This window comes from Nerophis lumbriciformis, linkage group LG21 (assembly GCF_033978685.3).
Source record: "Nerophis lumbriciformis linkage group LG21, RoL_Nlum_v2.1, whole genome shotgun sequence".
Lineage (NCBI taxonomy): Eukaryota > Metazoa > Chordata > Actinopteri > Syngnathiformes > Syngnathidae > Nerophis > Nerophis lumbriciformis.
In genome coordinates, this window is record NC_084568.2 from 28,891,756 (window position 1) to 28,917,493 (window position 25,738).

The 25,738-nt window shown below is 43.2% G+C and overlaps 1 protein-coding gene across 1 annotated transcript in view; it reads right to left on the bottom strand.

The window, feature by feature from the left end:
* kcnh8 (potassium voltage-gated channel, subfamily H (eag-related), member 8) overlaps positions 1 to 25,738 on the bottom strand; it is a 154,871-nt gene that overhangs the window by 99,487 nt on the left and 29,646 nt on the right. Inside the window, exon 2 of the mRNA XM_061982496.2 lies at positions 3,465 to 3,698. Coding sequence (XP_061838480.2) covers positions 3,465 to 3,698 — 234 coding nt within the window. The remainder of the gene's footprint in view (positions 1 to 3,464; positions 3,699 to 25,738) is intronic.

The following is a 25,738-nucleotide window of genomic DNA, read 5'->3' on the forward strand; positions in this document are numbered from 1 at the left end:
AACACATTATTATGCCTAATTTTGTTGTGATGCCCCGCTGGATGCATTAAACAATGTAACAAGGTTTTCCAAAATAAATCAACTCAAGTTATGGAAAAAAATGCCAACATGACACTGCCATATTTATTATTGAAGTCACAAAGTGCATTATTTCTTTTAACATGCCTCAAAACAGCAGCTTGGAATTTGGGACATGCTCTCCCTGAGAGAGCATGAGGAGGTTGAGGTGGGTGGGGTTGGGGGGGGCGGGGTTGAGGTGGGAGGTTAGCGGGGGGTGTCTATTGTAGCGTCCCGGAAGAGTTAGTGCTGCAAGGGGTTCTGGGTATTTGTTCTGTTGTGTTTATTTTGTGTTACGGTGCGGATGTTCTCCCGAAATGTGTTTGTCATTCTTGTTTGGTGTGGGTTCACAGTGTGGCGCATATTTGTAACAGTGTTAAAGTTGTTTATATGGCCACCCTCAGTGTGACCTGTATGGCTGTTGACCAAGTATGCATTGCATCCACTTGTGTGTGTGAAAAGCCGTAGATATTATGTGATTGGGCCGGCACGCAAAGGCAGTGCCTTTAAGGTTTATTGGCGCTCTGTACTTCTCCCTACGTCCGTGTACAGAGCGGCATTTTAAAAAGTCATACATTTTACTCTTTGAAACCGATACCGATAATTTCCGATATCACATTTTAAAGCATTTATCGGCCGATAATATCGGCAGTCCGATATTGTAAAAAGCATAAAGGTCAGAAACAGACTCAGATGGCGATATGATAAATATGCTGTGCCCAAACAGCACCATGTGAACACGCAAAAGGGGAAAAAACACTTAGATCAAATAAAAACAACACACTAGTGGTACAAACAACTTCACCTTGGTCGTCAAACACACCATCAGCAGCTTTTTAATATTTTCATGGTTAAATGTCCGCCATTAAGACATCATTGTAACGTCCCGCAAATGCTTCGCCAGTCATGTTTTTGATGATTTCTTTCTTGAATTCAATGAATATCATCCAGGTCTTCTCCTCAGCAATTTCCTTTACTCTCACTTTCTTCCTTCCCATGTTTGGAGTGCAAAGTCATGGCCATCTCTAGTTGTACAGTCATGCGAGCAAGTACGAGCAGACGTTTTGGGCGGGATTTACTGTGGCTTTCGTTTGACCAACTCATGACTTGCAACTTGAAGCATAACAACAGCAGCTCTAATCTTTAAACCCTCTAAAGGTGAGTTGCCACTGTACATACGTACTGCAGCATCGACTGTCTCTTATACAGTGCAACCTCCATTTACAAACCCCTCTATTTGAGAACTTATAAATGGTGCCAAATATGCCTCTGTGTGCCGACCATGTCTCTGTGTACGAATGTTTCACTCCTTCATTTTGTGTCCCGCTGGCAGGCATTTTGTGCCTGCACGATTGTGGACGCCGGCTTCGTACGACAGCATTTATTTTCTAAAAAATAAAAAAACTTATTTGATAGCGGAGGAGAACGCAATACCTCTCGCTCAGCGGCGCCTTCCTCTTCTCCCTCCTTTTCCCCTTCTTTCTCTCCTCACCAGAGGACCTTTTCCGATATGTTAATGTACTCTAAATGGATTTATTTTTTGAAATGTTTATTATTGTAGCAATATGGTTGTTAAAGTTAAGGATTGTTTGTGAGGGCACCAAAGGAACTTTTGTGTTAAAGCTAAAGTTAACGTACCAATGCTTGTCACACACACACTAGGTGTGGCGAAATTATTCTCTGCATTTGACCCATCACCCTTGATCACTCCCTGGGAGGTGAGGGGAGCAGTGAGCAGCAGCAGTGGCTGCGCCCGGGAATCATTTTTGGTGATTTAACCCCCAATTCCAACCCTTGATGCTGAGTGCCAAGCAGGCTCTATAGTCTTTGGTATGACTCGGCCGGGGTTTGAACTCACGACCTACCGATCTCAGGGCAGACACGCTAACCACTAGGCCACTGAGCCTATGTGTGTGTGCGCGTGTTGGCAGAGCAGCGCATAAAGCACAGTTCAGCTTGTCGTTGTTGTTGTTTTGGCTTGTTAATAAATAGACGGTTGATTCCTGTTATTTTGTTTGATATACAGTATTGTAAAGCACTTTATATTGTGTTCAAAGCTTTTGTCAAGTCCGGAACCAATTACATTTACATTGTTTCTTATGGGGACATGCGCTTCACTATAAGAACTTCTCGATTTACGAACCCTGTCCAAGAACCAATGAAGTTCATAAATCAAGTTTCCATATATATGTTTGATGTCCACTATATTGTGTAAAACGAGTGTAAATATGACTATGGGGTTTTGAATAATGATGTTAAAAACTGTCTTTAGAATTTCGCCAACAGTTTTTTGTGTTCTAACTAGAGCTGTCCGATAATGGCTTTTTTACCGATGTCCGATAGTCTGATATTGTCCAACTCTTAAATACCGATTCCGATATCAACCGATACCAATATATACAGTCGTGGAATTAACGCAATATTATGCCTAATTTTGTTGTGATGCCCCGCTGAATGCATTAAACAATGTAACTTTACCATGAATTGATTAACTTGGACCCAGGCTTAAACAAGTTGAAAAACGTATTCGGGTATTACCATTTAGTGGTCAATTGTACGGAATATGTACTGTACTGTGCAATCTACTAATACAAGTTTCAATCAATCAATCGGGGTTGAGGTGGGCGGGGTTGTGGGGTGGCGGGGTTTGGTGGTAGCGGGGGGTGTATATTGTAGCGTCCCGGAAGAGTTAGTGCTGCAAGGGGTTCTGGGTATTTGTTGTGTTTATGTTGTGTTCTCCTGAAATGTGTTTGTCATTCTTGTTTGGTGTGGGTTCACAGTGTGGCGCATATTTGTAACAGTGTTAAAGTTGTTCATACGGCCACCCTCAGTGTGACCTGTATGGCTGTTGATCAAGTATGCTTGCATTCACTTGTGTGTGTGTGTAAAAGCCGCAAATATTATGTGACTGGGCCGGCACGCTGTTTCTATGGAGGAAAAGCGAACGTGACGACAGGTTGTAGAGGACGCTAAAGGCAGTGCCTTTAAGTCACGCCCCCAATATTGTTGTCCGGGTGGAAATCGGGAGAAATTCAGGAGAATGGTTGCCCCGGGAGATTTTTGGGAGGGGCACTGAAATTCGGGAGTCTCCCGGGAAAATCGGGAGGGTTGGCAAGTATGCCCTATGTCCGTGTTTTACCGGATATGTACCGCTCCGTACAGCGGCGTTTTAAAAAGTCATTAATTTTACTTTTTGAAACCGATACCGATAATTTCCGATATTACATTTTAAAGCATTTATCGGACATCTCTTGTTCTAACTATGAAAATATTTGATGAATAAATAATTATTCCTGCTTTGCGGTTGTGTCTGGAACCAACTAATAGCGATGATTGTACATTTGTAGAAAATGGACTTTGTCCTCTTGAGAAAAGGACATTACTGCTGGTACAACAACAGCGCTCACCTGTCTTTTTATAAAACATGATCTCATCCTTGAACTCCTTGCGTCCCTCCAAGGCGTCGTCGATGCTGAGGATGATGCCTTCGCTGGTCTCGGGGCCGTACAGGAACTTGCACGCGCAGCTCTTCTGCATGACCTCCGCCCTGGAGAAGCCTGTGAGCTCGCAGAAGCCATCGGAGCAGTAGACGATGGGGAAGCCCTTGGACACCTGAGCGTTGGCCAGTATGAAGTTGCTGTCTGTGTGAGGACAGGCAAGAAAAGAGCAGGCTGGCAGGTGAGCCACTGATACAACGATTCAAGGCTAACTCTTTACCTCCTTGCACTGATTAATCACAAAGCAACTGATGAAATAGCTTTTCAGACCAAATGTGCTAACTTCTCAACTGGACTGGAAATAGAAAGAGGAGATGTGTCAAGCCACATGAAGAAACATGAAACAGAGTGCTAATATGCCTACAAAGTGACTTTTCCCTCATAATTTCACTACAAAAAAATCAATTTTCTGCTTCAGTAATTTCATTTTCCCGGTATTTAATTGTTTCGTGTAGCCCGTCAAGGCTTTGTCGCCACCGTGGCTGGAATCTGGTGAGGGAATAGCGGAGAACAAGGCGTCCCTCCAGATGTTGTGTTCAATCAAATGCTCCTCGGCGCTGGTGGGAAGGCTGTAAAAGTATGAATGATGCCATGTTCAGGTGAGCGGGGCTTTTATTGTGCAGGATAGTGACAGATGCAGTGAAATGTTGCAGTAGACCACTCCATATGTTGCTGCTGACGTGCGGCCCGGAGGCCATTATGGGCACATTGTAAAAATAGGATTACTAAAGAATAGAACGTTAAAATTGTCATGATCTCAAGTAAGTTAACAATAGTGTCTTGTATTTTGTTTTATTTCCTATCCAGCGCTCTTATTTTGGTTTCCAAGTTCGCTTTTCCTTCATTTGCCATCACTTGCGCTGGCTCCTTTACCTGATCCTGGACTGGGCTGGATCGGTTTGCTTTGCTTTTTCTTTCTACTCTATGTGTTTCCCATGCACTACCCTGCTGCACTATTTCAGTTTTTCCCTAAAAGATGGGTTTTTACTTGCACATTGAATTATGTGGACACATTTGATACTGGATATTTACTAATACAGTACATATCTACCTTGGAGACTTTGTATGTGTAAGTAATATGCAACTAGAATTATTTGATACTTGTTTATATTTCATTCACCCTCTCTTTCCTTTTTCACCCTCTCTCTCCTTTCTTTCAACCTGTCTCTCCTTTCTTTCACCCTCTCTCTCTCCTTTCTTTCAACCTCTCTCTCCTTTCTTTCACCCTCTCTCTCTCCTTTCTTTCACCCTCTCTCTCCTTTCTTTCACCCCGTCCTTCCTTTCTTTCACCCTCTCTCCTTTTTCTTTTTCACCCTCTCTCTCCTTTCTTTCCCCGCCTCTCCTTTCTTTCTCCGTCTATCCTTTCTTTCTCCCTCTCTCCTTTCTTTCATCCTCTCTTTCCTTTCTTTCACCCTCTCTCTCTGTCTCTCCTTTCTTTCACCCTCTCTCTCTCTCTCCTTTCTTTCACCCTCTCTCTTCTTTCTTTCACCCTCTCTCTGCTTTCTTTCACCCTCTCTCTCCATTCTTTCACCCCGTCCTTCCTTTCTTTCACCCTCTCTCCTTTTTCACCCTCTCTCTCCTTTCTTTCCCCCGTCTCCTTTCTTTCTCCCTCTCTCTCCTTTCTGTCATCCTCTCTCTATTTTCTGACACCCTCTCTCTCCTTTTTCACCCTCTCTCTCCTTTCTTTCACCCCGTCTCTCCTTTCTTTCACCCTCTCTCTCTTTTCTTTCACCTAGTCCTTCCTTTCTTTCACCCTCTCTCTCCATTCTTCCACCCCGTCCTTCCTTTCTTTCACCCTCTTTCTCTTCTCGTTTCACCCTTCACCCCCTCCTTCCTCCCAGCTCCATCCCTCCTATTGTTTGGATCTCTGGGCCTAATTACACTCCATCTTTTCTACACTTGCAATTCCAACATAGTAGCTCTCCTATCATTTATTTCCCTCCTCCTTTCCTCATACCACCATCACCCGAGAGCATTTGCTTTGACCATATTCCTTCTTTTTTTAAAGCCTGAATCATCTCTTTTCTATTCTTTTCCCCTCCCCTGTTTCAACCTCCTCCTCATCGTCTCCCACCCTCCCTCTTTCTCCACTCTGAATTTCTTTAGCCTAATTGCTCCTGTGTGGAAGCCATAGATCATCTCCTTTCACGCTCACAATGTTGCATGACAGCTGTTGAGGGAATCCCACAGGAGGGCCAACCGAGGCGAGGGATGGCGGCGCAGGTGAGAGCGCGAGGAGGGAAGGAAAGAGGGGGGAAGTTTTTTTTATCTTCTTATTTTGGAATGATAGACTGAAGCTTAAGGTTGTGTCCAACGCGCTGCATAAAAATGGGACAAAATGTCTTACTGTATACGCACACATTCAGCATTAACGTCCCCACAAATTCGCTATATATAAATATATATACACACATATATATATATATACATACATACATACATATATATTATATATAAGAATTTTTAACTCCTTTTAGCGACTTTTTTTCTCGAAAGCGACTTTTTGGTATGTTGTGGAGACATAAAAAGAATCGGGTGCTGCCACTTCATCACGGAGCACTCACAGGCGGTCAGGTTCACAGTAGCCTCGTGCAGCAGTCCCAGCTGCAGTCACAGCAGAAAGAGGGCAAAGCTGCAAATCTGTGCAAAGCTGCCGCTGTGTCTGCCTTGGATGTCAATGTTCCTTTAATGTCACGCTAAAATAAAGCAATGCAACGTCTTAATGCCATCGTACACGTTAATAAACATTTGCTTTGTTTGTGAATGTCACAACCCTCCAGTCTTTTCATCAAATGTTAACACTGCAGGACAAAATATATGTACATTGAAAGAAAACAAACAACAGTCGGGAGGTGCTGATCGATTGCCTGATTTTCGTTAAAAAGCATGTGATCGCGATCGCCATCCAAGATTTATGACTTAACTTCACTTATTTTTAGTCCCCCGGCTGAGAAGCAGCTAGCAGCTCCATACACAGTGTGTAGCCGCTCCCTTAATCTAATAATAATCACCTCTATGACGCCAAATAAACTGCATTTCTTAGTATATGGAGGACAAAGCTAAACATGTTACACACCGAGAGCAAGCCAGGAGCAGGTATGCTAACAGCTAAACTAATGGCTAAACTAGCTTTAAACAACACCAAACAAAAGTGCTTGATGGAAAGGAAGTAGCAGCTATTAACAAGAAATAGTTAAGTATATGAATACCAGCCGAGTGTGAAGCGAATGGGATGAGAATCAGCACCTCCAAGTCCGAGTCCATGGTTCTCGCCCGGAAAAGGGTGGAGTGCCATCTCCGGGTTGGGGAGGAGATCTTGCCCCAAGTGGAAGAGTTCAAGTACCTCGGAGTCTTGTTCACGAATGAGGGAAGAGTGGATCGTGAGATCGACAGGCAGATCGGTGCGGCGTCTTCAGTAATGCGCTGTATCGATCCGTTGTGGTGAAGAAGGAGCTGAGCCGGAAGGCAAAGCTCTCAATTTACCGGTCGATCTACGTTCCCATCCTCACCTATGGTCATGAGCTTTGGGTTATGACCGAAAGGACAAGATCACGGGTACAAGCGGCCGAAATGAGTTTCCTCCGCCGGGTGGCGGGGCTCTCCCTTAGAGATAGGGTGAGAAGCTCTGCCATCCGGGGGGAGCTCAAAGTAAAGCCGCTGCTCCTCCACATCGAGAGGAGCCAGATGAGGTGGTTCGGGCATCTGGTCAGGATGCCACCCGAACGCCTCTCTAGGGAGGTGTTTAGGGCACGTCCGACCGGTAGGAGGCCGTGGGGAAGACCCAGGACACATTGGGAAGACTGTGTCTCCCGGCTGGCCTGGGAACGCCTCGGGGTCCCACAGGAAGAGCTGGACGAAGTGGCTGGGGAGAGGGAAGTCTGGGTTTCCCTACTTAGGCTGCTGCCCCCGCGACCCGACCTCGGATAAGCGGAAGAAGATGGATGGATGGACAACAGTTGTTGTTACTGGTATTCACCAGTAACAACAACTGTTGTCATAGTCAGGACACCACACATAAGAGGAAGGTGGATCCATCCATACATTTGTGATGCAGATACCAGGGCTAGTATCAGAATATGACTGATACATTATTGTTAATGTAATCAGAAAATAATTCCGCGGACATAGGAGGACATTGAGGGCACAAGCCAAAGGATTTAAGTGAGTAGTAGTTGTACTTGTGTTTAGTTATTGACTTTGTTTTGATCAAACAATTGTAAAATAGAATTAAAAAAAATAGTTTAGATTTTGTGTTGATGTTGTTGAACTGTCAATGTGATCGATATCAGCCGATATCACTCATGGACGATCTATATCGGAGTGGGCAGCATCAAAGCAGCATGGGTGGGAATGTTTGCCGCCAGCCCATGGTATACCTCCCTTCTTACCCGTGACCCGGGGCCGGCGGCTCCAGGAGGGCTCCCCATTTGTCTTCACGCTCCCTCTACGTGCACGTCCTCCCATTCCGCCATCCAACGTAAGCCCACAGCTATTTCCAGCCGCTTGGAGTGGCACAGAATAAGAGAGGTGGGGTGTCAAAGGTGTGGACAAAACAGCAGGGAGAGCAGGAGATGGATGGTGCGGCAAAGGAGAAGGTACGAGTGGAAGCTGAAGTGGGCGGGGCCAAGGGGGCGACAGACGGGAAGGACAGAGGTTGATGTGGCGAGAGAGCAAAGGTTGGTAGTTAGAGAGACGGAGCTTTGAGAGGAGCAATAATAAAAGACGGAGATGGAGCGTAGTGTTGGCAACAAGCAAGTGATTGATGACAACATCTTCTCGCCCTTCATGACGACCTCTAAGAAAGTCATACGTAGAAAGTGTCATCCCCGAGTTGCCGCGGTTACCGGTAACAGCCGAGGTTTCATTTGGTGGTAGCTTATGCCACTCAAGACTAGGACAAAGACGTGTGCAATCATACGATACGGTGCAGGAAGAAGGAAGAGGACTGGACCCAAAATGTCATAATCTTACGAAATGGTATTTTCTTCAGAGAAAAAGTATGTGCGATACAAGTACTGCTTGTATCGCACATGATGTCACACACAAGTAAACACTGCAGGACTGGTCGTATTGCACATGTTATAACACGCGAGTAAAACAGGCTGCAGGACTGCTTGGATGGCACATGATATCACACACAAGTAAACACGCTGCAGGACTGCTTGTATTGCACATGATATCACACACAAGTAAACAGGCTGCAGTACTGCTTGTATCGCACATGATATCACGCACAAGTAAACAGGCTGCAGGACTACTTGTATCACACATGATATCATACGCAAGTAAACACGGCGCATGACTGCTTGCATCGCGCATGATATCACAGACATGTAAACACGCCGCGGGACTGCTTGTATCGCATATGATATCACACACAAGTAAAGACGCTGCAGGACTGCTTATATTGCACATTATATCACACACACAAGTAAACACGCTGCAGGACTGCTTGTATCGTACATATCACACACAAGTAAACACGCTGCAGGACTGCTTGTATCACACATGATATCACACACAAGTAAACATGCTGCAGGACTACTTGTATCGCACGTAATATCACACACAAGTAAAGACTCTGTAGGACTGCTTGTATTGCACATGATATCACACACAAGTAAACACGCTTAAGGACTGCTTTTATCGCAGACGATATCACACACAAGTAAACACACAGCAGGACTGCTTGAATCGCACATGATGTCACACACAAGTAAACACGCTGCAGGAATGTTTGAATCGCACATGATATCACACACAAGAAAACACGCAGCAGGACTGCTTGAATCGCACACGATATCACAGACAAGTAAACACGCTTCAGGACTGCTTGTATCGCAGATGATATCACACACAAGTAAACACGCTGCAGGACTGCTTGAATCACAAATGATATCACACACAAGTTAACACGCAGCAGGACTGCTTGAATCGCACATGATAACACACACAAGTAAACACGCTGCAGGACTACTTGTATCACACATGATATCATACGCAAGCAAATACGGCGCAGGACTGCTTGTATCGAGCATGATATCACAGACAAGTAAACACGCTGCAGGACTGCTTGTATCGTACATGACATCACACACAAGTAAACCCTGCATGACTGCTTGTATCACACATTATATCACATGATATCTCATGCTTTTGTTCACCTAGGTTGCCCCGCCTTGAAGGGCATTGAAACTGAATGTTAACTTCTCCTTCACACTGTGTTCAGGCTGGTCCTTTATGACACCATGGATAAAAATAACGTAATGTTGCTCTTTGTGTTTGTCTCTTTGGAGCACAACCGAGGCCAAAGCTGGACATTTCTAAGGTGTTCTGTTTTGCCCACTGTTTCATTCAAATTCATGACCTTGTTTTTGCATAATCCGATGAAGAAATCCGGAAACAATACTCGCCAGCGGCCTTGTTGTTGCCCTGGCAGAGGTGGTAAATCTGGTGTAGAGTGCTGACACACACAAAGTGCTCATTTTCTCCAATGAAAATAATCCAGGAGAGAAAATGAGGAGACAAAGGCCTAATAGCCTCTCAGACACCATCAGCACATGACTAATGTGTGAGGTCCACTCCTACTCGTCTATGCTGCCCAGTGTCTTCTTCCTCTGCCAGGGTCTCAACACACACATTTTCTTCAAACTTTTAATTAATGCTTACCAATTGTCCCAGACCTCCGCTGGTGAAGGCCACTCAGTCTGTCCATGGTTGTGGACAGTCCATAAAAACGCTGATTAAGGAGGGGATCTTGCTAATTAGGCAGTTTAACGAGACCGACTGCCCCCAGCTCTCATTCAGAAGTTGCTCCATTTTTAAGTGCGCCGTAATAACCCTGTGGTGACCTCGCAGGGAGGATTCTGAATGCATACTATTTGCAGTATACTTGTTATTGCAAGTGAATACTGCATGGAATGAATACTTTTGACAGTATACTTGTTATTGCAAGTGAATACTGCATGAAAAGAATACTTTTGACAGTATACTTGTTATTGCAAGTGGAATGAATAATTTTGGTAGTATGCTTGTTATTGCAAGCGAATACTACTTGGAATGAATACTTGTGACATTATACTTGTTATTGCAAGGGAATACTGCATGGAATTAATCATTTTGACAGTTTACTTGTTATTGCAAGTGAATACTGCATGGAATGAATACTTTTGACAGTATACTTCTTATTGCAAGTGAATACTGCATGGAATTAATACTTTTGATAGTATACTTGTTATGCAAGTGGATACTGCATGAAATGAATACTTTTTACAGTATACTTATTGCAAGTGAAATGAATAATTTTGATAGTATACTTGTTATTGCAAGCGAATACTGCTTGGAATGAATACTTGTGACAGTATACTTGTTATTGCAAGGGAATACTGCATGGAATTAATAATTTTGACAGTATACTTGTTATTGCAAGTGACTACTGCATGGAATGAATACTTTTGACAGTATACGTGTTATTGCAAGTGAATACTAAATGGAATGAATACTTTTGACAGTTTACTTGTTATTGCAAGTGAATACCGCATGGAATGAATACTTTTGACAGTATACTTGTTATTGAAAGTGAATACTAAATGGAATGAATACTTTTGACAGTATACGTGTTATTGCAAGTGAATACTAAATGGAATGAATACTTTTTACAGTATACTTGTTATTGCAAGTGGAATGAATACTTTTGACAGTATACTTGTTATTGCAAGTGAATACTGCGTGTAATGAATACTTTTGACAGTATACATGTTATTGCAAGTGAATACTGCATGGAATGAATCATTTTGACAGTTTACTTGTTATTGCAAGTGAATACTGCATGGATTGAATACTTTTGACAGTATACTTGTTATTGCAAGTGAATACTGCATGGAATTAATACTTTTGATAGTATACTTGTTATGCAAGTGGATACTGCATGAAATGAATACTTTTTACAGTATACTTATTGCAAGTGGAATGAATAATTTTGATAGTATACTTGTTATTGCAAGCGAATACTGCTTGGAATGAATACTTGTGACAGTATACTTGTTATTGCTGTTGTGATCCGCTGCCCGGATCATATTTTTCATTTACGTTTTCAAGATACTTGTTTGTGGTTAGTTTTGGACTCCTTGAGTACCTGTTTTGTACACCTGAGTTTGTTGCCATGGCTGCTTATTATTTTCACCTGCCGCGTTTGTTCCCTACACGCACCTGTTTGTCATCACTGACATTATTATTTAAGTGTGTCCTCCCTGTCATTCGTTCTGGCTTCGTAGTTTGTTTTCATGCAACAGTTGACGACTTTTTGTTCTGGCTCTGTACCTGTTAGCTTCCACGCTAAACTCCTTTTTTTACCTTCTAGCTCCCATGCTAGCTCTTTTAGTTTTTGCCTTATGTGCTATGAGCACCCTTTTCTTTATTCCAGTATAAGTTAATTATTAAATAAATACTTTCTTACCTGCACGCTGTGTCTGACGCCCGTCTGCATTCCTGAGAGAACGAACCCCGCATCACCATGCGCCCCGGTCGTCACAGTACGAAGCCAGCAAAGAGTTCTTTCGCATCGGGCCTGACGGAGGTGGATGAAGAAGGTGCGTGGATGGTCCTCCGAGCGATGGAGGCAGAGACGCTCCGCTGCAATCCAGATGAGGAGATGATATGGGGACCTGGAGGTGTTCTGGTCCCGATCGACTCCATCTGGCCCGGGGAGGTCCGCTCCCAGCCCGCTCGCACGCGTCGGCGAAGGCGGAAGTCGCACAAGACGGCTTCAGCTCGCGACAGAGACGCGCCACCCCCGCAATTCTTCCCTCCAGAACACAGCCAAGCAGTTCAGGATTCCCCCCCGCCGATGTTTGGTAATCCCATCACTCACTTTGCCAAACAGTTCACTGATTGGGCTGTCAGTCAGCAGGAGACCCGCGCGGATGACGTCATCCGGTCCACTGGTGATGACGTCATAGACGAAGACATTTTTTTAAATTCAGTCACCTCTTTCTGTCAGCCGCCTCCAAATGACTTTAATTCAACAATTAAATACTATCAGGACATTTTTGTTAATTATAAGTCTAGTCAGTACCAGTCACATTCTGGTTTTCAAGCCCCACCCCCTATGGCTCAAGCTCCGCCCACTCCTCTGTTTTCTCCCTCCTGGTCGTCCCTACAGTCCACTATTGAAGAGCAGAATAGTCAATTTGGACAATCAAAAGGGGAGGAGCCTACCCACCTCCTCACCTCCTCCCTCCCACCCCTAAAGACTTTTCCAGACTGCACAAGACGCGTCTGGGATCCGCTTCTTGAGGGGGGGGCTAGTACTGGGTGCTTTGCTAGTGGGCGGGCACAGCTGCGCCCAGCCAAGCCCAAACCTCCATGCCGGCCTCCGCCACCAGACCTTCGGCATGCTAAGCTGCAACCCCCGGCCAGGCCACCTCCGCCAAAGTCACGCCAAGCACCTGCTCCAAGGCTGGTTCTCGCACCAGCACCGAATCCAAGTCTGGTTTCCACACCAGCACCGACTCCAAGTCTGGTTTCCGCACCAGCACCTGTTTCCACGGCAACAACAACGACAGCCCGGACGCCTGCCACTCTGACGCCACCATCAACCCTGGTGGTCCTGCAAACACCATCCTCTCCACCTCCTGCTCCATCGCTGCAGGGCACACGAGACCCCGCAGTGACCGACCAAGTAAAAAGGGCATTGCACCAACAGGCCAAACAACTTGGACAACAGGAGGAACAGTTTGGCGTTCTTGGGGCTTGCGTCAACGCCATGGCGGAACGCCAAGACGCCCGCCTTGACGCTTTGGAGAGACAGCTGGGAAGTATTCTCACCGCGCTGCAGGTGATGATTTCCCCTACGGCCAACCCAGCAGCCCAGCTGAGACATCCACCACTCGCAGATACTCCGTTGCCTGCTCCGCCTCTGGCTCCGCCCACGCCGACAGACGAGCCGCTTGCTCCGCCCACGCCGACAGACGAGCCGCTTGCTCCGCCTCTGGCTCCGCCCACGCCGACAGACGAGCCGCTTGCTCCGCCTCTGGCTCCGCCCACGCCGACAGAAGAGCCGCCTGCTCCGCCTCTGGCTCCGCCCACGCCGACAGAGACGACGCCTTCTGTTTCCACGGCGACGACGCCTTCTGTTTCCACGGCGACGACGCTTCCTGTTTCCACGGCGACGACGCTTCCTGTTTCCACGCCGACGACGCTTCCTGTTTCCACGGCGACGACGCTTCATGTTTCCACGGCGACGACGCTTCCTGTTTCCACGGCGACGACGCTTCCTGTTTCCACGGCGACGACGCTTCCTGTTTCCACGGCGACGACGCTTCCTGCTTCCACGGCGGCGACGACGCTTCCTGCTTCCACGGCGACGACGACGCTTCCTGCTTCCACGGCGACGACGACGCTTCCTGCTTCCACGGCGACGAAGACGCTTCCTGCTTCCACGGCGACGACGACGCTTCCTGTTTCCACGGCGACGACGATGCTTCCTGTTTCCACGGCGACGACGACGCTTCCTCCTGTTTCTACGGCGACGACGACGCTTCCTCCTGTTTCCACGGCGACGACGACGCTTCCTCCTGCTTCCACGGCGAGGTCTGCTCTCTCCTCGTCGTCTCAGCGACCTCGGGTGTTCTGGCGGCGCAAGCGGCGCTCTCGGAGGTTAGAGTATGGAGGTTAGAGTATGGACGCCAGTGGCGCAAACAGCAGCGACACCCGAGACGTAGTCGCAGAACTCTCCGGCTGCTGAACTTCTGGCGCCACTCACGCCCACCTTCTCGGCAGCCACAAATGTGGCCTTTCCGTGGTCGCCCGCCTCGCCTCCGGCAGCGGCGTTCCATTCGCCGCCGCCACCTGACTCGTCCCCGGTGGATTCGGGGACATGTGACCTGGCGACCCTCCGCCAAATCCTCCCTCCACCCTCCACCCTCCCTGGACTCTTGAACTTTGTTATAGTTGGGGGGGTTTTAGCTTTTCAAGGGGACATCTGGAATCTGTCCCTTAAGGGGGGGGTACTGTTGTGATCCGCTGCCCGGATCATATTTTTCATTTACGTTTTCAAGATACTTGTTTGTGGTTAGTTTTGGACTCCTTGAGTACCTGTTTTGTACACCTGAGTTTGTTGCCATGGCTGCTTATTATTTTCACCTGCCGCGTTTGTTCCCTACACGCACCTGTTTGTCATCACTGACATTATTATTTAAGTCTGTCCTCCCTGTCATTCGTTCTGGCTTCGTAGTTTGTTTTCATGCAACAGTTGACGACTTTTTGTTCTGGCTCTGTACCTGTTAGCTTCCACGCTAAACTCCTTTTTTTACCTTCTAGCTCCCATGCTAGCTCTTTTAGTTTTTGCCTTATGTGCTATGAGCACCCTTTTCTTTATTCCAGTATAAGTTAATTATTAAATAAATACTTTCTTACCTGCACGCTGTGTCTGACGCCCGTCTGCATTCCTGAGAGAACGAACCCCGCATCACCATGCGCCCCGGTCGTCACAATTGCAAGGGAATACTTGATGGAATCAATACTTTTGACAGTATACTTGTTATTGCAAGTGGATACTGCATGGAATGAAAACTTTTCACAGTATACTTGTTATTGCAAGGGAATACTGAATGGAATGAATAATTTTGACAGTATACTTGTTATTGCAAGTGACTACTGCATGGAATGAATACTTTTGACAGTATACTTGTTATTGCAAGTGAAAACTGCATGTAATGAATACTTTTGACAGTATATGTGTTATTGCAAGTGAATACTGCATGGAATGAATACTTTTGACAGTATACTTGTTATTGAAAATGAATACTGCATGGAATGAATACTTATGACAGTATACTTGTTATTGCAAGTGAATACTGCATGGAATTTTTTCATTTAATTTCATATATTTATATGAATGAATACTTTTGACAGTATATTTGTTATTGAAAGTGAAATGAATACTTTTGACAGTATACTTGTTACTGCAAGTGAATACTGCATGGAATGAATACTTTTGACAGTATACTTGTTATTGCAAGTGAATACTGCATGGAATTAATACTTTTTTACAGTATACTTGGTATTGCAAGTGAATACTGCATGGAATGAATACTTTTAAAAGTATACTTATTATTGCAAGTGAATACTGCACGGAATGAATACTTTTGACAGTATACATGTTATTGAAAGTGAAATGAATACTTTTGACAGTATACTTGTTATTGCAAGTGAATACTGCATGGAATGAATACTTTTGACAGTATACTTGTTATTGCAAGTGAATACTGCATGGAATGAATACTTTTGACAGTATACTTGTTATTGAAAATGAATACTGCATGGAATGAATACTTATGACAGTATACATGTTATTGAAAGTGAAATGAATACTTTTGACAGTATACTTGTTATTGCAAGTGAATACTGCATGGAATGAATACTTTTGACAGTATACTTGTTATTGCAAGTGAATACTGCATGGAATGAATACTTTTGACAGTATACTTGTTATTGAAAATGAATACTGCATGGAATGAATACTTATGACAGTATACTTGTTATTGCAAGTGAATACTGCATGGAATTTTTTCATTTAATTTCATATATTTATATGAATGAATACTTTTGACAGTATATTTGTTATTGAAAGTGAAATGAATACTTTTGACAGTATACTTGTTACTGCAAGTGAATACTGCATGGAATGAATACTTTTGACAGTATACTTGTTATTGCAAGTGAATACTGCATGGAATTAATACTTTTTTACAGTATACTTGGTATTGCAAGTGAATACTGCATGGAATGAATACTTTTAAAAGTATACTTATTATTGCAAGTGAACACTGCACGGAATGAATACTTTTGACAGTATACATGTTATTGAAAGTGAAATGAATACTTTTGACAGTATACTTGTTATTGCAAGTGAATACGCTTCTATTTGACATGTGTTTGATTATTTGACTGGCTGATCCAATATATTATCATTTATTTGTACAAGGTAAAGCATGTTGTGTTGAGGCAGTTTAGATTGTATGTAGAATAATTCAATCTGGCCCAATATGCACAATTATTGAACAACAGATTGGCTGACAACCAACACAGATACATAGCTAGCTAGTTAATCGGAATACCGGTGGACTTTATCAATGCAACAGTGTGCCGCTGCAGTGTTTATGGAATGGACAAAATCATTTGACACAATGACTGAAAAAGGTATGGCTTCAAAGGGTTGGTCTTGAACAGGGTAAGAAGCTACTTAATCAACAGGAAGCAATACGTGAAGCTCGGCGAACACACGTCTACAACGCTAAATATAACTTGTGGCGTCAATACTGGGATCTAACATTTTCAATCTCTACACAAACAACATTGGAAGTTACAAAGGACTTGAATGTGGTTCTATTTGCAGACAAATTCATCAATAAAAGTATAATGTTTGCGGAAATCAAATATGGATACATAGCTAACGTCTCGACATGGATGACATTCATTGAAGTTAAAGAGGAAATGACCACTTCAATATATTTTAAACACTGTAGATGTAATTAACACAATTAGTCATAATATCTTAACATTTTAGAACATCAGAGGGTTGGTCTTGAACTGACTGAGAAGCTACTTCACCAACAGGAAGCGATACGTGAAGACACGCAAAATAAATCTTGCGGCGTACACCAGGGATATTGATATACTGGGACCAGAATAGTTCAATCTCAGTATAAACACATTGTACAAGGACTTAAAGTTAACATTATTTGCAGACGATACGACTGTTTTGTTCAGGAGAGAACACACAGAAGCTAATACAAATAATAACTGAAGAGATGGTGCAATGCATGTTACAATATACTAATATACTTCTTTGTACATGTTGTTTGAGATTAATTAATAATATATATATATATATATAGATATACCGTATTTTTCAGACTATAAGTCGCAGTTTTTTTCATAGTTTGGCCGCCGGGGGTGCGACTTACACTCTGGAGCGACTTATGTGTGAAATTATTAACACATTACCGTAAAATATCAAATAATATTATTTAGGTCATTCACGTAAGAGACTAGACGTATAAGATTTCATGGGATTTAGCGATTAGGAGTGACAGATTGTTTGGTAAACGTATAGCATGTTCTATATGTTATAGTTATTTTAATGACTCTTACCACAATATGTTACGTTAACATACCAGGGACCTTCTCAGTTGGTTATTTATGCGTCATATAACGTACACTTATTCAGCCTGTTGTTCACTATTCTTTATTTATTTAAAATTGCCTTTCAAATGTCTATTCTTGGTGTTGGGTTTTATCAAATAAATGTCCCCAAAAAATGCGACTTAAACTCCAGTGCGACTTATATATGTTTTTTTCCTTCTTTATTATGCATTTTCGGCAGGTGCGACTTATACTCCGGTGCGACTTATACTCCGAAAAATACGGTACACACAGTATATTATATATTTCAGTATACGATCTCATCCATCCATTGATTTTCTATACAGCTGATCCTCATTGGCAAGCTGGAGCCTATGCCAGCTTGCTGGTCACCAGTTAGTATTGACAAAACAATATTTCTATCATTGATCATAACATTTCAACAATACATGTAAATACTTGAAATTAGGGTTGTCCCGATACCAATATTTTTGTACCGGTACCAAAATGTATTTCGATACTTTTCTAAATAAAGGGCACCACAACAAATGGCATTATTGGCTTTATCTTAACAACAAATGTTACGGTACATTAAACATATGTTTCTTATTGCAATCGAAGAACAGTTTTGTCCTTAAATAAAATAGTGAACATACGAGACAACTTGTCTTTTAGTAGTAAGTAAACAAACAAAGACTCCTAATTGTCTGCTGACGTATGTAGTAACATATTGTGTCATTTATCATTCTATTTTTTGGCATGTTTATGAAGGACAATCTGTAGAAAATGTATTATTAACCCACTTGTTAATTTACTGTTAATATCTGCTTACTTTCTGTTTTAACATGTTCTATCTACACTTCTGTTCAAATGTAATAATCACTTATTCTTCTGTTGTTTGACACTTTACATTAGTTTTGGATGATACCACACATTTAGGTATCGATCCGATACCAAGTTGTTACAGGATCATACATTGGTCATATTCAAAGTCCTCATGTGTCCAGGGACGTATTTCCTGAGTTTATAAACATAATATGAATTTTGAAAAAAAGAAAAAAGATTTTGTGATGCTAAAAAATTTAATCATAGTAGTATCGACTAGATACGTTATTGTACTTGGTATCATTACAGTGGATGTCAGGTGTAGATTCACCCATGGTATTTGTTTACATTGTGACGCCGGTGAGCTAATGTGTCCTCCTACGGTGTGTAGTGAAGCATGTTTAGCTATTCCTCATTCTGCAGGGATGATACTTGTAAGAAATGTACTTTATTTGTTGCCATGGAGGCCAGGATTAGGGATTTAGAAATAGCTAGAACACTACCGACTGCAGATAGATGTTAGCCGCTAGCTAACTAGCCATGTCTTAAAGCACCTCTTCCTAAGGGTGTTTCAGTGTTATGACTTCACCTTTTTCTTTAGTTTTTAGGCCAAAATGCGTCCATTCTCCCTTTTCTGTCTACACACCGTGTCTGCTTGTAAGTACTCTGTGATTGTGTGCTGCCGAACATGCTCCTCTGCTCGTAAAACCAGCAATGTCACGATGTGACGACGCGCCATCATGCCCGTTAAAAAAAAAAAGTGGGGTGGGGAACCGGTAGTTTTTAGAGGCGGTATAGTACGGAATATGACTAGTAACGGTATACCGTACAACCCTACTTGAAATATGTTGATTTGGTTTCCCGTGCCAATGATCTCTCATGCATGCAAAAAAGTGCGAGAGAAGGTCATGTGATTAGACTTCCCACTGAAGGGAGCTCCAATAAATGTTTGAATCCAGATGCTGCTTAATAATGAATTTCAATCTGCAATGTCAGTTTGTCCCTTGATAACATGCGCGGCTGAAGATTGTAATGCCCACTAGAGAGGCCTGAGGCTGAATATCTTTAGTGGCCATTTCTTCTTGGCCAGGAGTCAGACACTTCATTCTTTGCAACTTTGCTCATCTGGAGCTTTTCCCTTCTCATAGTAGCTAGTAGTAAATGCTAAATACGGACTTGATATCAGCACAATCCTCTGGGGTCTTCAACACAAAAGAGGATTTGGAGAAAATGGGGAGCAGTGGAGCCAATCCACTGGCAGGAAGTGGGAGCCCCATGTGCACCCTGAAGCTCCACAGTCAATGATGATTAATGACTCGCTCACAGGCTCATAACTACACTTTGCCTGCACACAACTTTTACACACAAACTGCCTTCATCCAATTGGGACAACCAGAAAGTCTATATTTAATTGCATTTATTACAAATGACACCCCATTGGATACGCACATGTGGAGTACGCATCCACATGACTTGTGAAGACAACGTTGGGGTGTATTTATCAGGGGAACTACCTTCTCCATTAGAGAAAAACCATAGAATGGAGTCTTGATCTCTGCCCCGACCTTTGACCGACAGTTTAGAATTGTACCAGAATGGCAGCAGTATGGTTCTTCTTGTTTTTCCACACCTTCAGGCATGGAAGGCGCCAAAGAACAACAGCAGAATAGGCTGTTGACATTTCAAGTACTCCAAAATGATGCTGTTATCTTCAAACTTCCCCAACCTTTGAGCCAGTCTGTGTCTGCATCTCTGCTGATGTGTGTGAGTGACAGGAAGAAAGGCTCTGACCAGAGATGTCCGATAATGGCTTTTTTGCCGATATCCGATATTCCGATATTGTCCAACTCTTAATTACCGATTCCGATATCAACCGATACTGATATATACAGTCGTGGAATTAACACATTATTATGCCTAATTTTGTTGTGATGCCCCGCTGGATGCATTAAACAATGTAACAAGGTTTTCCAAAATAAGAGAACAACTTCAACTCAAGTTATGGAAAAAAGTGCCAACATGGCACTGCCATATTTATTATTGAAGTCACAAAGTGCATTATTTTTTTTAACATGCCTCAAAACAGCAGTTTGGAATTTGGGACATGCTCTCCCTGAGATAATCCTGATACCCACTACAACTATGGGAAGTACTATACTTTGACTTTCACAAAGTGCATTATTTTTTATTTTTTTTAAACATGCCTCAAAACAACAGCTACAAAAACAATGAAGGCACACAGCTTCAGTCCAGAGTATACTAGAGTAATAAACTAAACAATAACATAGTCCTCATTTAGTGCAAGACTGCCTGGCATACTGTATAACAGGGAATTATAAACTAGGCTCACATCCATCTTCCGCTTGTATTCATCGTGTATCTCCTTATGATTCTTGCAGAGGTGGGAGATCAAATTGCTCGTATTAAAGGAAGGCGTCTTGGTTCCTCCTCGCATAACCAACTTTTTGCAGTCATTGCAAACTGCCAGTTTTGTATCCGTCAGAGACACTTTAAATTAATCTCACATCATAGACATGGTGTCATTCACCGAGCTCGCTCGCTTGTTAGCCACGGCTACAGCACCGGCAACAACACACTCTTGTTGTTGTTATGCTGCGCTCGCGGCGGTTTGATGAGGTCATCAAGCGTCGCCAGTAAACCTCTCATGCTGCAGTCGTCAACTCCTGTGTTGTGTGTGAGAGAAGGGAGAGGGTAGGGGCTGCTGACTAGGAGACGCAACTGCTCTGTACTTACCGCACCGTAAAGCGGCGTTTTAGGAAGTCATTAATTTTACTTTTTGAAATCGATACCGATAATTTCCGATATTACATTTTAAGTATTTATCGGCCGATATTATCGGACATCTCTAGCTCTGACTCAACAAAAGCGCCAACTGTTGCTTTGCATTGAGAACTCTTTCAAACAAAGTTTCAGTATTAGACAACCCATCTACTGAAACAGGAGTCTGCAACCTTTACTATCAATTTCCACTAAAGAACAATAATGTTGAGTGGCAAAACCTAACACAGCTTATAAACTTTTAAAAGTTTTCATTTGACAGGAAAAGCAATCTGTCCATGTGAAATTAAACTCCTGTTCTTTTTTGGCAAGTATTCATAGTTAGCTTACTCAAAAGGTTGCACTCTCGACAATATGAACTGAACACGCAGGCTTCTAGTCTCTTCTACTTGCCTTCTGCGCCTCAGGACTCAGTCTGTGTGCGTTCACAGCCTCACAGACAGTCCGAAATGACAGAAATGCTAACTTTTCTCACTGGGGTTAAAGAAATCTGAGGGGGCCACAACAAGGAGGCAGAGGAGCGGCATGCGGCTGCAAAGCCAGGAGTTGCAGACCCCTGTGATAAAGGTTTGCGTGTACAACTTGTGCAATCTTGTTATCGCTAGCAAAGCGGCTCTCCTTAGCTCGTCTTTTAAATCAGCAAAATAGACGGCCCACTTCATGTATCATGTCAGAATTATGCTAATTATTACAACACCCAGAGAGAGAGCTGAGCCAGAAGGTAAAGCTCTCGGTCTACCGAGCTATCTGCATTCCTACTCTCACCTATGGTCATGAAGTGTGGGTCATGACCGACAGAATGAGAGAGACTCAAAGTAGAGCCGCTGCTCCTTCGCTTGGAAAGGAGCCAGCTTAGGTGGTTCGGGCATCTCGTGCGAATGCCTCACGAGCGTCTCCCTAGGAAGGTCCTCGTTGCATGTCCCACTGGGAGGAGACCCCACGGTAGGCCAAGGACCAGATGGGGGGAATTACATCTCCTCTCTGGCCTGGGAATGCTTCGGGATTCCCCAGGAGGAAGACGCTAATGTTGCTCTGGAGAGGGAAGTCTGGGGGTCTCTGCTGGAGCTGTTGTCCCCGCGACCCGATTCCGGATAAGCGGTTGAAGATGGATGGATGGATGGATTACAACACCTACAATAGTAGGAGGTGGAAAAGTGGATATGATCATTTAGCGCTCACAATGTGATTTATCAAGCCTAAAACTGTTCCGCGTGTATATTTAGCAGGTTTGGATTTATCTTCTCTGATCGGGTCAACAATCTACATGTTTTTGTCAGAAACAAAATAGTCATAAATGTCATCTTTGAACTTATAAAGGACTTAAGGCAGGTGTGTCCAAACTACGGCCCATGGGCCAAGTGCGGCTCGCCGGCGTCTACAGTTCAACCCGCAAGACGTGATGAGTTCTAATATGTTACCTGGCCCGCAAATATGCCGTTTGATTGCTGCATATTTGCCGTCTTCTTGTAAACAACGTGAGTGAATCAGGTCAATGACCATGAATTATATATTGCATTTACCTATATGACCCAGTTTGAGAAAACCTTCCCTACTCATGGCACAAAAAAATGCAACCAACACAGAAAGTCAACACAACATGCTCACGGAACGAAGTGCATTTATTATTTAAAACAAACTCCCAGCACCATAAACAAAATCTAAATGACACCCGTTTAAATCCATTTCAATGCATGATAAGAGAAACTCAAAACATTCTCTCCACTCTTATCAATTTTTGGCGCATTTTAACTGCTTGATATTTCTGATTGATTACAAAACTTTAAGGAGGTCGTCACGGACGTAAAAAGGTAAGAGTATAACTTTCACATAATATCCAAGTATATGAATTATATATCATTATATTAATATAATATGTACACATATGGGCTATATATATTGTAACTTTTATTGGCCCAAAATTATATCTGCCGATATTTTTTTTAAAGCGTTTGTTTTTGGTGTATAGGAGATACACGAAAGGGCTTGAATAACACGTGCTAAACAGTGTGTGTGCAATTAATGCCCGTGATCTACTAAGACTGCGGGTGAAATGAATAACTGGTGCAGACTGCCTTGCCTAGTGGTTAGAGTGTCCGCCCTGAGATCGGTAGGTTGTGAGTTCAAACCCCGGCCGAGTCATACCAAAGACTATAACAATGGGACCCATTACCTCCCTGCTTGGCACTCAGCATCAAGGGTTGGAATTGGGGGTTAAATCACCAAAAATGATTCCCGGGCGCGGCCACCGCTGGTGCACACTGCTCCCCTCACCTCCCAGGGGGTGATCAAGGGTGATGGGTCAAATGCAGAGAATAATTTCGCCACACCTACAGTGTGTGTGACAATCATTGGTACTTTTTATTTAAATGTATTTTTTTGCATGTGGCCATAGAAACACTAATTTCCCTCCACATTCATGTCATTGTGCTCTCCATCCTATAATCGTGTATCACCTTTTGTACAGTATGGAAATTGCAATCTACAGAAAACCGAGACTATTTTTAGCGGGCTGACATCACCGCATTAATGGGTCTGGAATGATCCAAATGCAAGAAAATGCATATTGAGAGATTTTTTCTCATATAGGAGATATCCAGTAGTAATAATACGTTTCCTACAGGAAAAAAAAAAACGCCAGCAGACACCAAAACACATTTTAATCAGCCTCCTTGGTCAGGCAGCAACTATAACATTTGAAAATGATATTTCTGAAAAGACGATATGTGTAATATTTTCCAAATATGTTGTTGACACAGGTAGGACGGAGGACTCTCTGTCCATCTTCTGTCTTTGCAGCGCAATCACCTTTTCTCACAGTGGTGTGTGGAAGTGGGCCAGCTTGCCCTAAATAAAGACGTACAATAGCGCCTGCAGGACAGTTTCAGCATTGATAAATCACATTACCACTTGCATCTTCTCTTCCCAGTATTGTGGCCGTTCGGATGACCAGCATATATTCTGCATATTCATGAAGACCGAGACGCTAAATGGATTGCACTCCTTATTCTGTTCAGTGAAGAGAATCCTCTCAGCTTTGCGTGCGCTATCAAGTTTGCACCTGTTTTAAAACACGCACACTTTTAGTAGATCAGGCCCACACTGTTCATATTTATTCTTTATATGAAAACAATGTCTTGCAGCTCAGCATCATTCCAGTTCACCGTCACAGTGATTGTCGTGACAAAAACACGCAGCGCACCTTTGGCGTGCTAAACCAGGTTGTGTTTTGGAGTTTGCAGAAGGACTGGTACAGATTATAGATGTGTGCCGCATGTTCAACAACAATGCAAAACAGCACAGTTTGGAGAGTGATAGAACATGAGTGACAGCCGGTATAAATAAGGCGGTCTGCACCACTTTTGCACTTGTTATCAACTGTACACGCAGTCTTGGTAGATCACCCGCAACACGCTCCCTAATTGAGTTGCTGTTTAGCATTTGTTTGGATCTTCGCAAATCAGGCGTTTGTTGTTTTTTAGGGGAAATCTACAAAACCCAAAACCAGTGAAGTTGGCACGTTGTGTAAATCGTAAATAAAAACAGATTACAATGATTTGCAAATCCTTTTTAACCAAATTCAATTGAATAGACCGCAAAGACAAGATACTTAACGTTCGAGCTGGAAAACTTTATTTTTTGCAAATATTAGCTCATTTGGAATTTGATGCCTGCAACATATTTCAAAAAAGCTGGCACAAGTGGCAAAAAAGCCTGGAAAAGTTTAGGAAAGCTCATCAAACACTTATTTGGAACATCCCACAGGTGAACAGGCTAATTGGGAACAGGTGGGTGCCATGATTGGGTCTAAAAGCAACTACCATGAAATGCTCAGTCATTCATAAACAAGGATGGGGCGAGGGTCACCACTTTGTGAACAAATGCGTGAGCAAATTGTCGAACAGTACAAGAACAACATTTCTCAACCAGCTATTGCAAGGAATTTAGGGATTTCACCATCTACGGTCCGTAATATCATCAAAAGATTTAAAAAATCAGGAGAAAGCCAAAAACCAACATTGAATGCCCGTGACCTTCGATCCCTCAGGCGGTACTGCATCAAAATGCGACATCAGTGTTTAAAGGATATCACCACAGGAGCATTTCAGAAAACCACTGTCAGTAACTAAAGTTGGTCTCTACATCTGTAAGTGCAAGTTAAAACTCTACTATGCAAAGCGAAAGCAATTTATCAACAACACCCAGAAACGCCGCCGGCTTCGCTGGGCCCGAGCTCATCTAAGATGGACTGATGCAAAGTGGAAAAGTGTTCTGTGGTCTGACGAGTCCGCATTTCAAATAGTTTTTGGAAACTGTGGACGTGGTGTCCTCCGGAACAAAGAGGAAAATAACCATCCGGATTGTTCTAGGCGCAAAGTTCAAAAGCCAGCATCTGTGATGGTTATGGGGGTGTATTA